We start from the raw sequence: 16,261 nt of genomic DNA, 5'->3' as shown, positions 1-16,261 counted from the left end.
GAAAGGAAGCCTTGGGCTGTTCACTGAGCGTCACCCCTTCTTTGGAGGCTCAGCCTTGAGAAAAGCCCACACGGGACTCAGCCCACTCAACTCAGAAAGGCCCCCAGCCTCGGAGCTGGAAAGTCGCCCCAGTTAACCCCGAAGGTTCTGGGTCCTGAATGAACAGAAATCTGCTCTCCCAGGGAGCTGCTAACTGGAGCTGAAGCTGAGCGCTGACCTGGACATTCGCCCCGTGGCCGCCTCGGCCCCGCTGCGCAGGCCGGCAGAGCGAGGGGCAGGCCCTGAGCGTGCACTGAGCACCTACTGTGTGCAACACCACTCCAGGAGCTTCCTCTTAGGTCATGTTATTTAACGCTCTCAAAAACTCTGTCCAGTGAATACTATTGTTTTCTTTTTAGAGATAAAGAACCCCCCCCCCCCCGCCCCTGAGCCCCGCCAGGTCAAAGTGACTTGCTCCAAACCATGCTCCCAGGAGGTGGAAGGTCGAGATCTGCAAAGGGCTCTTATCTCCAAAAACCCCCACTTTAAAAATTCTGATCGTGGGGGATGCAAACCCAAATGCCCAGAGAGGCCCGGCGTGTAACACGGCAGTGCCAGCGCTAGCAACAGTAATAATAGCTCAGGGCTGGGGCAGAGCACCGGGCGCTGTTCCGATTCACACGCACCAACGCCTTGAGTCGCCGAGGACCCCGCGTGTAGGCCCGCCAGCATCCCTGACCTACAGACCAGGGCAGACAACTTCCCTGCGGCCCAAGGGCCAGCCGGCCAGGGTCAGGTCTGAGCCCGGGTGGAACCTGGCAGATCGGAGAGGGCACGCTCTGTCTGAAGGGGCACTGGTTTCCAAGCCAGCGGACTGAGACTGCGTGTTTTAAAGGAACTGGCAGCCGAGTGCTGTGGGAAATCCTGATTTTTCAATGCCCTCAGCCACCAAACAGACTGAAGGCTCAGGCACGCCTCTCCCTCCCACCTAGACCCTCAGGGCTGCACTGCCTCCCCGGGGCCCTCTTTTCCCTACGAGCCTCGCTTTGGCTCCCAATGAGCCCACAGGTCTCGATTCTTTGCCCTTACCTCACACCCTCAAAGAAAATATTTGTAACCCATTCACTTTAAGATGTTCGAGACTGAGCCTAGTTCACATGCGGTTTCCGGGGACATTTGCACATTAACCTCAGCAGCTGAACCGCCAAGCTCAGGCGACTCGCTTGGAGTGGGAATTCTGCCGGCGTGACAAGGTGCTTCCAGACTGAGAGGCTGGTCCAAGCTGCCCGCACCCAGGCCAGCTCCATGGCCTGTGACGCTCCGGAGGAGCAGCGCTGGGGGACGGGGGGAAAGACAACGGGAAATCTGCAGACACCCCAGGATCTGGGACTGCAGGCCGGCTTCATTCAGACACACAGGAACCCGCTAGAAGGCACAGCCACGCCCTAACCTCAAGAACCCGCCCGCACCACTGACTGCGGGGAGAGCTACGACTGCAACAGGCAGCATTCCCGGCCGTATTGTCCCGAGGGCTCACGTTGGTGCACACTCCCGTCACAGTTGAAAAGTGACCACCTTTGGATAATATGTTTAGAGGCATGGGGACCTCTTCAAACTGCAGAAGCACATGAGGTCATCCCAGTGGCATCAAAGGTCAGCCCGCGGGCCCCCAGGGACTCGCCCGGCCACTGGGAGCCCATCCTGGCCCAGCACCCGACGCACCTAGCAATCCTTAGGAAAGGGCCCTGCTTTCCTCACCCATGTGCGGCTTTCAGCCCTTTGTGTGCTGGCGGCTTAGGAAACTGCATCTGGGTCGCTCATTTAGAGAACCCCTCAAAAGCAGCACTCCTGACATTTTCTCCAAACAAAGCCACGCACGCTTAGCGTCAACCACACTCACGCACTGAGCCGCACGGCCGGATCCGAGCTGCGGACCTCGCACCTTCCCACGGTTCCAGCTCTTCGGCCAAGCCTCTGGGCTCCCTGCCTCATTCATTTCACGCCCGGCAGCGCCCGGGCTGGGCCGGAGGCTGGAGCCCGCCAGCAGCGAGATGCCGCTCCAGCGGCCTGCAGAGCACGTTTGCACAAACAAGAAAAAGCACCCTTGCCTCTGGGAGGGAGCAGGTCGCCAGGGCTTGGGGGTGGCCAGTGAGGTGAGAGGTAGAGCTCAGTCTCCTTCCTCCGCCCTCGGAGGGGCACCCTGTGTGTGGAGGCCCTGGCTTCGAGGAGCTCACTCACCCCTTTGCAGATGGCCACAGCCTCCTTGGACATGGACTTGGGGTAAGCCACGTTGTGCTCCATGATGGACTGGAAGAGTTCATCCTCGTCCTCCCCTTCGAAGGGTGCCTGTGGGACAGAGGACAGGTGGGCGAGCGGAGTCCTGCCTGCGCCTCCCGAGCCTGGCCCACGGGGAGGCTGCAGGGCTTCCAGCGAGAAGAGGAGAAAAATCGGCCAAGACGAGGGTCGCCCCGAGGCACGAAGTCAGAGAGGTTCAGACTGATGAGCGGGGATCAAGCTGACACTCTCCTGTAGGGAAGCCACACAGATGGTGGTGGGAGGACTTTTCCTACAAATCACTCAAATTCAATTACCTGCCCGGCCAGCATCTCGTACAGCAGGACTCCGAATGCCCACCAGTCCACCGACTTCCCGTAGGGCTGGTACGCAATGATCTGGAAGACAGAAGGCAGCCCGTCAGGGGGCGAGCAGGTGCCTGCAGCCGGAGACTGAACACGCGCCTTTGCAGTGAGAGTGGACGGCCATGGCGGGGAGGGAGGTCACCTGCCTACTGCGAAAGGTTAAACGGACTGTCCCCGTCCCAGGTGCAGGCCACCGTCTGAATCGGTGGGCAGGGAGCTGGTGTCAGGCAAGCTGCTTCTGCTCATGGGAAGATGGTCTCCCGGGCAGCGGCCCGGCAGGCGGGGGAACGCCTGTGCATGCCACGTGGCCTTTCGAGTCACTTGCTATGTGCGCTCTTTTTAATTTTAATACAGCGAGTGTGAACTTTTAGAAGAAAAACTGTATTTATTCCTCATTATAAAAGCAATAACATTTATACAACAATGTGAATGTACTTAATCACTACTGAACTGTTCATTTAGAAACAGTTAAGATGGCAAATTTTATGCTTTTATTTACCAAAATTTAAAAATTTTAAGTGAAAAAATGTAATAGAATTTATTAATATTTTACTATTTATTTTAAAATATAGATAAGCTAAGAGAATCCCATTAAAATCACCCATAATCCTTTATCGAGAGAAAACTTATGACTGATATTTGTTCTATTTCCTTCTAGATTGTTTTCTATGAATACAGATTAAACTGTGTGTGTGTTTTACATAAATACTTTGATGTATGAAATATTAATAAAGTACTTTATTCACTTAAAATTTCCATGTTAATATTTCCATGTCAACATACTCAGGTTTAACTTCATATAGTGTCCCATTGACTGACTACAAAACCTGTTTTATCAGTTCCCAATGGGCTAGGTTTCCTCTGATGCTGCAATACAGACTCCTGTGCTAGGCATTCGCACATTCGTCCACTTAGCTTTGTAAGACAGGTCCCTCCGATGGAAGGCAGTGTGCAGGTAACACCCTCCCTGTTTAACAGACCGAATCATACGTTTCTACGTACAGCTTCTCAAGTGCACAAATAAAGTGATACTTTTTTTTAAAAAAGAAAAAGATGAATTCCTAGAAGCAGATTTTGAGGGCTCAAACATTATACAGTTTCAGGTTTTGATACTTATTACCAAATTGCCAGGGCATGACAGTGTCCAGAATACCTATGACCATCCACATTTCTGATAGGATGTAAAACTCTATCAGAGGGGGTCAGAGGTGACAGAGCAAAGGTGAAAGGTCAAGGTCTGGGGAAGCAGTCCAGACTTTGGATCCCGACTGCCACTCCCAGTTGTGTGACCTTGGAAGGAGTTACCTACCTTCTTTAAGTCTCAGTTTCCTCATCTACCAAAGCTTATAATAGTATCTATGTCGCAGGGTTTTGTGAGGATGGAAGAGGAACATGTGCCTTCACATATTATGCCCTCAAACGTTTGCTATTACTAGGAGGTCCTGTAATTCGGTGATTGCTTGTGTTGCTAAATAAGTGCATCCGAACAAACTGGGTCCACCGGTCCAGCGCCGTCTGCCCCCGCAGCTCCCACGCAGGTAGGTATGTGCTGGTGCATTAGCCCCAGCGGACGGGGAGCTCCGTGGGGACTCCTCACTGAAAGTGCTCACTTGTGAAGCACGTCACCCCGACTGGATCCCCATGACAACCTAACTCAATCCTTTCACAAAGGAAACGAGCCCGAGGCGGCGAGACGCTGCGAAGGCCCGCCCGCAGCTTGCCCCTTGCGCGCTGTGGAGGGGCTGCCTCCCCACCCGCATGTGTGTGCGCGCGTGCATGTGTGTGCGTGCGTGTGCGTGTGCGTGATGTAAACTAGGTTCCTAGGAGAGGACCTGCTTTGGTGAAAGAGAACGCAGATTTTAAATATTGTGCCACGCTATTAGTTACAAGGGGCCTCCAGTCCCAGTTCCATATCCGGTGACAGACAAGCCTAGGAGTCTGTGCCACACCCTCAGTTCCGTTCCTTGGAAACCAGGAGCAGACTGTACGTACAGTAACCTCTCTGGGCACCAGTTCAGAGAGAAAGGAAAAGCATCGCCTGGCACAAATGTTTGTACCATGACGTGCTGGGAAACTCATTCTGCAACTGACCCTCTCCTTCGGGAAGCGGGGACTGGAATTCGACCTTTACCCTTTCATTTGTACCTTCATCACAGGAAGGAACGCCAGGTCTTCCCGGGCTCAGCACACCTGTTGCCTCCTGCCTCACATCAGCCCGGGGACCTCTCCCCGCCTCACAAACATTGTGATGTCACAACAGGCAGGTATCACATGGCCATGAGCCACAGGAGCCTGAGGAGGATTTTGCTGGTGTGTGGTGGATGGTTCTGCTGAGTTTAATTAAGCTTTCTCCCAAACCCGGGTGTATCTGGGCCTGCGCTCTGGGTGTGTGATAAGCGAATCTGCATGTGTGATCTCTAAGGACTGACAGCTCAGAGGCCCGGGGGGCTGCTCCACGGCAGCACCGGGTGGGAGCGCAGCGCGGGGCGCGAGCCAGGGCCGCGCTCACCTCAGGGGCGATGTAGTCCGGAGTGCCGCAGAACGTCTTGGTGGTCACCCCGTCCCAGATGTTCTCCTTACACATGCCAAAGTCGGCGATCTTGATGTGGCCCTCGGAATCCAGCATCACGTTGTCCAGTTTTAGGTCACTGTTGTGAACATAAGAATGTAGGGACTTAATACACGTTATTTATTTTAAGTCAACCAACAGCCACTCACGTGTGCGCAGCACTGTGCTCGGTGTGTGGGGGGCTGAAGGGAGTGCGAAGCAGCCCTGACCCTCCAATAGCTGATCATCTGGCAGGAAGGTCAGGAAAGGCCCACAAACCCATGTGCCGCTGTTTCTGCACAGCCAACTGTGCCCAGCTTCTCGCGAGGCCCAGCGAGACGCCGGGCGGGAGAAGACACCCCCAGGATGCTGGATGCTAATGAAGGGCAGAGGTCCAGGGGCACCTCACGGACGGACATGTGTAACTTAAGAACCCCTTGCATTTCATAGGAAGAGATTTTTTTTTCACAAAATTGTTATTTTTTAATATGTCTTTATTGAGTTCAGAGAGAGGAAGAGAGAGGAGAGAGAGAGATAGAAACATCAGCAATGAGTCATCGATTGGCCGCCTCCTGCACGCTACCAGGATGGAGCCCCCAAATGCCTCTAAGTTAGTTTGACTTGAGCTGCTGTCGCATTTTCAACTAAAAGAACACAACCTGGACATATATGCTGGCACCTCCCACCTGTGTCTGCGAGTCTCTTCTTCCGAGGGGCGGTCTGCTTGCACTCAGACTTGGGGTCCACTATCTTGGGTGCTGTCCATGGTGCTACCCCTTTCCAGCCCCATGCTTATCTACAAGCCGGGGTCCCTGCATGCTAGCTCAGAACAGAGGGAAACTGGGCTTTGCAGAAACATGCTTCGCCTAGACCAGGGGTCCTCAAACTTTTTAAACAGCGGGCCAGTTCACTGTCCCTCAGACCGTTGGAGGGCCGGACTACAGTTTAAAAAAAACTATGAACAAATTCCTATGCACACTGCACATATCTTATTTTTTAAAAATATTTTGTATTTTAATTTTATAATACTATATTATATATATTTTGACACATGATTTTTTTTCAGATTTTTTATTTTTTATTTTTTATTTTTAATGAATCTTTATTGTTCAGATTATATTTGTTTCTCCTTTTCCCCCCATATCTCCACACCACCTAGTTCCCACCCCTCCTCTTCCCTTACCTCCCCTCTTCCCTTACCTTCCCCCCCACTGTCCTTATCCATAGGTGTATGATTTTTGTCCAGTTTCTTCCCGTACTCCCCACACAGACACCCCTTTCCCCCTGAGAATTATCAATCCACTCCCATTCTATGCCTCTGATTCTATTAAGTTCACCAGTTTATTCTGTTCCTCAGATTTTTAATTCACTTGACTTTTAGATTCACTTGTTGATAGATATGTATTTGTTGTTCATAATTTTTTATCTTTCTTCTTTTTCCTCTTTTTAAAGAATACCTTTCAGCATTTCATATAATACTGGTTTGGTGGTGATGAACTCCTTTAGCTTTTTCTTATCTGTGAAGCTCTTTATCTGCCCTTCAATTCTGAATGTCAGCTTGGCTGGGTAGAGTAATCTTGGTTGTAGGTTCCTGCTATTCATCACTTTGAATATTTCTTGCCACTCCCGTCTGGTCTGCATGGTTTCTGTTGAGAAATTAGCTGATAATCGTATGGGAGCTCCCATGTAGGTAACTAACTGTTTTTCTCTTGCTGCTTGTAAGATTCTCTCCTTGTCTTTTGCCCTTGGCATTTTAATTATGATGTGTCTTGGTGTGGTCCTCTTTGGATTCCTTTTGTTTGGGGTTCTATGCGCTTCCTGGACTTGTAAGTCTATTTCTTTCATCAGGTGGGGGAAGTTTTCGTTCATTATTTCTTCAAATAGGTTTTCAGCATCTTGCTCTCTCTCTTCTTCTGGTACCCCCATAATTCTGATGTTGGTTCGCTTGAAGTTGTCCCAGAGGCTTCTTACACTATCTTCAACTTTCTGAATTTCTTCTCTTCATGCTTCTCTGGAGGCGTGTCCTTGGCCTCTTTGTATTCCAAATCTTTGAGTTGATGCTTGCGATCCTCTAGTCTGCTGTTGGGTCTCTGTATAATATTTTTTATCTCAGTCAGTATATGTTTAATTTCTAGTTGGTCCTTTTTCATATCCTCGAGGGTCTCATTGAATTTATCGACCTTTTCCATGAAATTCTTGAAAAACCTTATAACCGTAGTTTTGAACTCTATGTCCAGTCGCTTGTTCTCCTCCATTTCTTTGGTTTGTGATCTGTTTCCTTGCCTCCTCATTTTTGCTGCTTCCCTGAATTGGTAGGGTAGCTTTGTGTACTAGATGTCCTATTGGTTTAATGGGTCAGCCTCCCAGTTACTTGAGGTGGACACTCTTGGTGTACCCTTGTGTACTGTGTGTCCCCCAGCAGGAGCTACAGCAAGAACTAGTTTTCTCCTCCTTTGCTTAGGCAGTTTTGGAGCAGTCTGACTGGAGCTGCAGTTACTTTGGTTGAGCTGCCACAGAACAGGCCATTTATATGCAAAAGCCGCTGTGTGGAGCCTGGGCGGGTTTGTAGAATGTGTGGGGCGGGGTCTCAGGGCTGGGCGGGGTCTCAGGGCGTCACTAGGCTGGGGCGTGGCCAACGGCGATGGCTGGCGTCAGCCGTCTCTGCCTTTCCCGTTTCCAAGTCCCTGCGCCCCGCGTTCCAGCGCAGTAAAACAATGATTGCTGGGCGCACCACTGCAAAAAAGTCACTCTCACTTTCCGACCCGATGGCCGAGAGTCCAGCTTCTCCCCGTAGGTGTCTGGGTCCCCCGAGTGTCCCCAGAAACTGGATTTCAGAGTGATCGGGAGCTTGTCTCCCTGTGGGTTGAAGAAAAACCGCGCACCCAGTCGCCCGCCGCCAGCCCGATTCGCGCGCCTCCGTACCTCACTCAGCTTTTCAGCGTTTGTGCTCCTTTCTCCCCTTAGTTGTAAGTCTACCACTCAGCCAGCTTTCCCGTGGTTCTGGGTGGTAGACGTTTTGTCTTTTAGTTGTATTTTTGAAATTGTTGTGCGAGGCAGCAGATTAGTTGTTTAACCATGCCGCCATCTTGGTTCCTCCTCCACATATCTTATTTTGAAGTAAAAAAACAAAACGGCAAAAACACCTGCATGTGGCCCGCGGGCCGTAGTTTGAGGACGCCTGGCCTAGACACACTAGTCTACGTGGTCTGGTCACCAGGAACCCACGACAGCCCCCTCCTCTGGACCCCATGCTCCCACAAAAGTAGCTGGGGCACTAGAGAGAGAAGGGGTAAGATCTTCATGTTACAGGACAGGAGTCTCAGGAGCCACAGGCCTTAGGGTGGAGGATCCCCAGGATCCTCGCTGCACACGGGCGTGGTTTGAGAGTCTTCTTTTGCTCAATGTAATACGCCCTCATTTGACACTAAGTTTGGCAGGAAGGTTCTTCTGTCCCCGCACCCCCAACACCCCCAGCACGGTCCTCAGAGAGGCAAGTCTGACGTACTTGCTCAGCTCTTCACTTAGGCACTAAGTAAAGGAGGGAGGGCTTTGTAACGTTGGAAAAGACTGTGCCGCCATGAAGGCAATCTCAAGGACATGAAGAAGCCACACGCGCTGGTCATGTAACGTTTTTATAGTTTTAATTTACCAATTTCAAAAACTCTGTCTTAATTGAGATTCTTTCATGTGAGCAACAAAAGCAAACTCTATTTCAACCTGAAAAGGATGTTTAAAGGGGATGGGTAGCTCATGGCGCCTGAGGAGGCTGCGGCCCAGGACGGAGGCCTAAGTGCAGCACGGAGCTGGCAGGGAAGAGCCCCCGAGGCTGCCCCGGCACAGACTCGCCCTCCTTCCACGCAGCCGTGGGGCTGCCCTCCGCATATTGTTACTAAGAACCACTTCCCTCTCACCCTGAGAACTAGGTGTGGCCGATTTCCAGGGCCAGTCTCTGCTTCCTTGGTCACTAACTTCTGATTCAAGGTCTCGGTCAGGGTGCCAAGTGGCAGAGCCTGGGCTGTGTGCCTGGCCTGGTAAGAGAGTATCTGCATTTTAACACAAATGCCGGGGCTCAGATGCCAAGTGGCTTAAAGGGAGAATGAAGAGCTCCTGAAACCACCTGAGGGAGCGTGGATGAGCATGCGCTCAGGAGAAAGAGCTTTGGCGTGAAGCATGCTGATCTTGGGATTTTACGGCCTGAATGGCTGTGTCCTGTCTCCCACACCCCTGCTCCCAGCTGGAAACCTCACCCTGATCCCAACCCAGTTGGCAAAGGTTCTTATTTCCTCTTCGGGTTCCTCCCCTGGAATAAGATTTTCAAGAAACTTGCAGTCCCATGTTCGATCCCCCAGCAGCCGGAGCGCTGGGCAGGGCCAGGTTCTAAGGTCAACGTGAAGGGGGAAATCAGAGTGAGCAGTCACCCAGCCCTGCCTCAGGGGAGGCCAGGGAGGTCACTGGCTTCGATTCACGGCTCGTTGTCACACAGATGTGTAGCTGCCAACACCAGCATTGCCTTTGGCACACCAAGTGCTACGCCATGACAGCTGCGGGGAAACTGAGGCTTCACAGGTCCGCGTGGGCAGTGAGGGCAAGCATGGCGGAACGACCACACTACGTGCAGTCCACACTATTACCCCCTCTGTTCCTGTTGCCCCCCCACCCCCAGAGCACCGAGCACCAGCTGAAGCCACTCCTCTCTGACCCCCCCGCCCCCGGCACCAGGAGTAAAGGGGGTGTGGGGGCTCCATGTAGTCAGGACAAGATCGTCCCTCCGCGGCTAGACTTCATGTCACCACTTCAAGGAGCGATAAGCCAGGACTCTGCAGGCTTCTGGCAAGGCCCCAGCTTCCGTCCCTCCATGCCACCAGCATCCACAGGCCACACCCGATCTGCTTGAGACCACCAGGCCTGATTCCTTTGCGCCTTTTAGTCCCAATCCTTTGGTTGCTTTAAGAGGTCCAGGACTCTGAGGTCCCCTAACTCTTCAGACCCTCATCCCACGCCGTCTGCAGAACGGCAGGCACCACTCCACCCAGCACACCGAGCCCTCTCCCTGCTCGCTCTTCCTCCATAGCTCTCATCACGGCTCGGCGGCCTCGGCCTTGGTTCACGCGCCCGCCTCCCACCACCAGAGTACCAGTTCCACAAAGCAGGCGGTTTGGCCTGTTTTTTTCACAGCTGTATCCCCACCACAGTGCACGGCAGGATTTTGATAAAATGTTTGTCAAATGGATGAATGAAATGGACTTCAATAGACCCCACACGTGGCAAGTGCCCTTCGGAAGCCCCTGCGCCGCCAGCCCCTCTTGCGTGACAGCAGCCCAGCCGGCACTGTCTGTGCGGTGTGGCCCATGTGGTTGCGAGAACTGCACACCCCAGACTCACGGACAGACAGCAGCCGGCTCAGCAGCCTGCCTTGCATGAAGTATAAGATGGTCTGACTCATGCAGCTGTGATCACACACTTGCTCCTCCAAACATGGGCAAATGCCAAGTCCCAAACTTAATCCTGTCTTTCAGGGTATGCTACTCAGAAATCCATTTCTAAATTGTGATTGCATAGCAAAACAACACAACTCGTTCCATCATAGTATGATCTTCCATGTCCTGCCAAACAAGATGCTTTGCTTGCTCCCCAAATGTGCAAATGTGGGGTCTCCAGGCAGGAGGAGGAAGTGCTGGGCCCAACTGCCGAGCCTCCTCTTAGAGCAAATGGCCTCGGGTTTGAGGCGCAAACCAGCCCTGGTGGCGGAGGGCAGGGAAGTCCGTCGCCGCACAGAGCTGCCCGAGCTCTGCCAGGGCCGTGGGCGACGCTGCCTCCGCCTGGTAGAGCACATGCCCAGGTTAGCCTGGGAGGACTCCTCCCCCACCACGGAACGGATTCTAAAAGCGGTTAAAGCAAGAGGCAGGGAAGGGAGGAGCAAAGGCCACGCGGGGGAAGCACGCAGCTCACGTACCGGTAAATGATGCCCTTACTCTGTAAGAAGAACAGGCCGATGGCGATTTCTGCAGCGTAAAACCTGAAATAAACAAAAGCCACGAGAGGTTCAAGGACACCATATGCTTGGCAACTCTCCGAATTCAATACAACATTGAACTGGGCGTAGGACATCCATGCCTGTCGTGGATGGCCAGCCACCCATCTCATAAAACAAAGTACGGCGTGTGGATGGGTGAGCAGGGTTTTGAGGATGCACTGGGGTGGGCAGAGGGTCAGCAGTTGCCTAGTGGGGAGGAGGCCATGGGATACGATGGACTAGCTGGAGAAGAGTCGGTTCAGAGTACACCAAGTTAAAACAGCTTAGTAATAGCAGCTGCCATCTGTTGAAGGCTGGCCCTTCACCTAGCATCATTGTGGGTTATTATCTGTTTCAACTTTAACTACAATCTGGTGGGTTCTACTATTACCTCCTGCTCCTTAACTGAGGAAACCGAGGCTCAGTGACATGAAAGAACTTGGCCAAGTTATACAACTGGTAAATGGTAGGCCAGGGTGGGAGAGCGCTTACTGAAGGCCGGTTATAGCACAGGGCTGGGCAGGGCTTTGGGCACGTGTGTGTGTGTGTGTGTGTGTGTGTGTGTGTGTGTGTGTGAGAGAGAGAGAGAGAGTGTGAGAGAGAGAGAGAGAGAGAGAGAAGAGGATTAAGGCCTATAGCCCACTACTAGAAGTTGAAGAGAGACAGCCCTGAGCTCACATTGCCATGGCAATTGTGCCACAATATACAAGTAGCAGGATTTGGAAGCAGAAGAATGCAACTCTACCAGCAGATAGTGGTCACAGCCTGGGCAGGTAGGAGGACAGGGCAGGGCTGAGCTGAACGGCAGCCTCTGGAATGGCAGGATGGGGCTCTGGGGGAGCCCTGGGTGCTTGCTGAAGGGCCATGAGCTCTTAGCAGATGCCCTAGGCGAGCTTGTCAACCCATCGCATGTCCCCAGGGAAATGCAGAGCAAGGTCCTCACTTACACAGCGTGAGGCTCCTTAAACCGGCCAACCTGCTGGATGTGGTACATGAGGTCACCGCCGTTCACGTATTCCATCACGAAGTACAGACGGTCCTGGGGGAAGACAGCAAGTGGCCCGTCAGCACCGGTGTTTCTCGGGTTCCAAGCGGACAGCAGGGAATAGCGGGAGGCATGACCAAACACCTGGATGCTGCCAGCCTCCAGCGGGCGGCCCTTTGTTCCCCGTGAGGGTGGGGGATGGGGGGGGGGGGGGGGTGGGGTGTTTGTGTCACTGTAAGCATGCAGGTGAGCACAGGTGGTGCAAGAGCGTTCTTTTTAGTCAATAACTCTAAGTTTATGTTCATTTGTATTGACAAAGAGACTTACCACATGAGTCTTGGGACTTAATAGGTATTATTTAGAATAAAGCTAATTTTAGTAAAAAGGAGGCAATATTAAGTACATCCTATTACAGTTAATAGGTGGCCTACCAAAGCTCCTTGATGCCCCCTTCTATGAGTTTCACCTCCTGGTCTTCACATCCTATGCAGTCCCTCCCACAAGGACGAGGACTGACTTGGTAATCAATAGGATACAGTAGTTGACAATGACAGACAATGGCAGTGTGGGACTTCCCAGACTTGATCAAAAGACATGACAGTTTTCACTTTGCTCTCCCTTCAATCACTTGCCCTGGAGGAGGCCGCCGCCATGCCCCGGGGAACCCCTGCAGCACTGTGGAAAGGGGCCTTCGGCAGAGGATGGGCTTCCTGCCACAGCCAGCACCCCTCCCGCCCCGTGAGTGGGCCACCGTAGAAGCAGCCCCTGCAGCCCCAGTCAGACCTTCAGGTGATGCAACCCCAGCTGGAGACCACAATTTTTTAAAAATTAAATTTATTGAGGTGACATTGGTTAATAACATTATACAAGCTGCAGTGTCCAACTGTATAATACCTCATCTGTATAGTGAATTGTGTGCTCACCACCATAGTCCAGTCTCCTTCCATCACCATATATTAGGCCCCCTTTTACCCTCTTCAGCGCCCCCGCCACGTCCTTCCCCTACGGTAACTACCATACTGTTGGAAGTGTCTAAGAGTTTGGTTAAGTTTTGTTTCTTCATTTGTTGCTTCCTTTTTTATTTCCCACATGAGTGAAATAATATGATTCTTGTCCTTTCCTGTCTGAATTATTTCTCTTAGCATGATAAAGACCTAAATATAAAACCTGAAACAACAAAATACATGGAAGAAAACATGAGTACTAAACTTATGGACCTTGATCTCAAAGAGGATTTTATGAATTGACCTCAAAGACAAGGAAAGTAAAAGCAAAAATGAATGAATGGGACTACATCAAACTAAAAAGCTTCTGTACAGCAAAAGAAACCATCATCAAAAGAAAAAGGCAGCCAACCAAATGGGAGAAGATATTTGCGAACTATATCTCCTATAAGGAGCTAACATCTAAAATATATAATGAACCCTTACAACTCAACTACAAAAGCAAACAATCCAATTAAAAAATGGGCAGGGGACCCAAGAAGACATACAACTTTCATCTGAGACCGGAGAGTCAGAATCGCCCAGGGAAGCCACCCCTGAGCTCCCAGCCCACATACATAAGTTGGGCCAAATCACTCCTTTATATCACACTAGTGGCCCGGTGTACAAATTCGTGTACATTGAAAGGAAATTAATTAGAAAAAATATTTTAATTTTGCTATTTCTCTATAATAGAAGTGTCAACCAAATTCATGATTGACAATGACATATTGAAACACACGTGTGTGATTGGCGCCAGTGAGAGCTTTATATATGTAGATAAACTTGCTTAATTAGACCTGCTTATCTGATTTAGCTAAACTTTTTTCAGCCCAGTGAAACACCCCAACTTCTCTTCCAGGTCATTGTCAGCAACATACCAGTAAATATCAACACGAAGCAGATTATTGTTGTAGATCACGCAAGGGAGAACAAAGGGTAAAATATTTAACTGCAGCAGTGTTTGACTATATTCTGTGCAGTGAGAAAACCTGAAGTCATTTTCAAGGTCCACCATTTCCTACTTCTTTTCAGTCAGGTCAAGTTTCTAAGCTTTCTAAATCTCCGTTTTCCAGCTAATGAAAAGAAAATAGGATTCCACTGAGTCTCCTATCTACCTACTCCAGGACCTCTGAGGATCAAATGAGATGAGGCACGGGAAAACACTTCACAGACATTTGGTTAAAGTGTAAAATGTTTCCACCTGGCTATAAAGCAAGTTGTATTCCTGGGCTGAAGAAACTCCAAAGAGGCTAGTCGCTAGGGAGAGGAAGCCAAGCATTGCTATGTGACATCATTACCTGGTGCCCACAGCCACCATTTCCGAGCTGGGCTGGGTAGTGGGCTGCATTTTGCGCCATGGGGTTTTGGCAGCATTGGCTGAGATTTGGTGGGGTATCGCTCCAGGGTGGTGGCAGGGTCTATGTCGCACTTGGGGGAAGCCGAGTGTTGCTTTGTGGGTGCCATGTCCACTGTGCCATTTCTCTGTAAATGACCAGCACGCAACACAGCAGCTCCTGCCTTGAACATCTGCTCCCTGGTGATCAGTGCGTGTCACAGCGACTAATCGGACAGTCAGACACTTAGTGTATTAGCCTTTTATATATATACTAGAGGCCTGGTGCATGAAGTTCATGCACTCAGGCTGAGTCTCTCAGCCCAGCCTGTGCCCTCTCGCAGTGCGGGAGCCCTCAGGGGATGTCCAGCTGCCGTGGGAGTGCACTGACCACCAGGGGGCAGCTCCTGCATTGAGTGTCTGCCCCCTGGTGGTCAGTGTGTGTCATAGCAACTGGTCCTTCTGCCGTTTGGTCAATTTGCATATTAGTCTTTTACTATATAGGATACATGATCAACTTAATAAAAAGTGAAAGGAAGGGGTGGAAATGACCAGCATGCTCTACAGAGAACTAGGTGCTGTTTTGTGCAGTGAAATGCACTTTTATGTTATATTCATATGTCAGTATGGCTGGGTTGCAATGTAAAAGGTTTGCAGTCAAAAGTTGCAAAGTTATTGTACAGACGGGGCTACAAGACCAGGTACAGGGGCGTGGAGCACTCAAGGGCAGGGCCGTTTCCAGTTCTGAGATCCATACAGGACTGAAGTCCCTTTCCCCTACTTGCTAGCTGTGTGACCCCTCTCGAGTCTCCCGCTGTCTCTTCACTTGTCGGTGGACATTGCTCACCTGCCCCACAGAGCACTGCGATGACAGGGAGCGTGTCCACACGACGTTGGCCGTGCAACAAATCTGCCACCCACCATTTAAAAAAGCTCCTGAGAGGGCACCGAGCTCCATCATAAATAACAGCCACAAGTGCATGTGTCAAATGTGTACAGGGAGCCTCACAGTTAGAATGACAGAAATCACGAAATAAAGCTATCATCGTGTGAGCACTTATATGTGACTGAGGGCTCTACATGTTTGGTCTCACTTATCTTTCCGACAACTGAACATGACCAGTGTTACCATTTTCCCACTCCTCCCCCCTTTTTGTAATCCTCACCCATGAATATATATTTTTATTGATTTTAGAGAGAAAAGATGGGAGAGAAACATTGATATGAGAGAGAAACATCAACTGGTTGCCTCCTGTACGTGCCCAAACTGGGGATCGAACCCACAACCGAGGTATGTGCCCTGACCAGGAATCAAACCCACAACTTTCTGATGCACAGGACCACACTCCAACCAACTGAGCCTCCCGGCCAGGGCCCATTCTCCCCCTTTTGAAGACATGAGTGTTGAAGCTCAGAAAAAGTAAAAAACCCGCCCAAGTTCACACAGCGGTTAAGCTGCAGATTCAGGATTTGAACCCAGGCAGATCGGTTCCAGAGTCGATACGTGCGACCTCTTAGCAGGTGCCTCCTGTGTAAGGTTCTAAGCTAGACATCGCGTGCTGTGTGGTATGTCCTCCCCTCTGAGGGGTCCGGCCCAGGGGGAGAGGAGCTGGACTCCTCCACAAGGAAGGAGTCCAGTATGACGATTACTTTGAAACCCGAAGGACTTCCTCAGAGCAATACTCCTTTACCCTCTCAACATCTCCTGTGAGGGCCAGAGAGGGGGGCAGCGTCCAAGGCACACGCGATGTGGTGGAGTGGACACCGTCAGCCGGAAC

The 16,261-nt window shown here is 51.1% G+C and overlaps 1 protein-coding gene across 4 annotated transcripts in view; it reads right to left on the bottom strand.

Annotated features, from left to right (window-relative positions):
- Window positions 1–16,261, bottom strand: part of PRKCB (protein kinase C beta) — a 305,124-nt gene that overhangs the window by 25,043 nt on the left and 263,820 nt on the right. For all 4 annotated transcript variants that reach the window (XM_008152760.3, XM_008152759.3, XM_054714439.1 and 1 more), the window contains 5 exons: window positions 12,127–12,218; window positions 11,120–11,182; window positions 5,128–5,266; window positions 2,571–2,651; window positions 2,218–2,325 (listed from right to left, as the gene is read on the bottom strand). In XM_008152760.3, coding sequence (XP_008150982.1) covers window positions 2,218–2,325; window positions 2,571–2,651; window positions 5,128–5,266; window positions 11,120–11,182; window positions 12,127–12,218 — 483 coding nt within the window. The remainder of the gene's footprint in view (window positions 1–2,217; window positions 2,326–2,570; window positions 2,652–5,127; window positions 5,267–11,119; window positions 11,183–12,126; window positions 12,219–16,261) is intronic.

The sequence above is a fragment of the Eptesicus fuscus genome, chromosome 4 (assembly GCF_027574615.1).
Source record: "Eptesicus fuscus isolate TK198812 chromosome 4, DD_ASM_mEF_20220401, whole genome shotgun sequence".
In the NCBI taxonomy this organism is placed as follows: Eukaryota; Metazoa; Chordata; class Mammalia; order Chiroptera; family Vespertilionidae; genus Eptesicus; species Eptesicus fuscus.
Note: the sequence above shows the minus strand (reverse complement) of the source record. Positions and strands in the feature narration are given on the sequence as shown.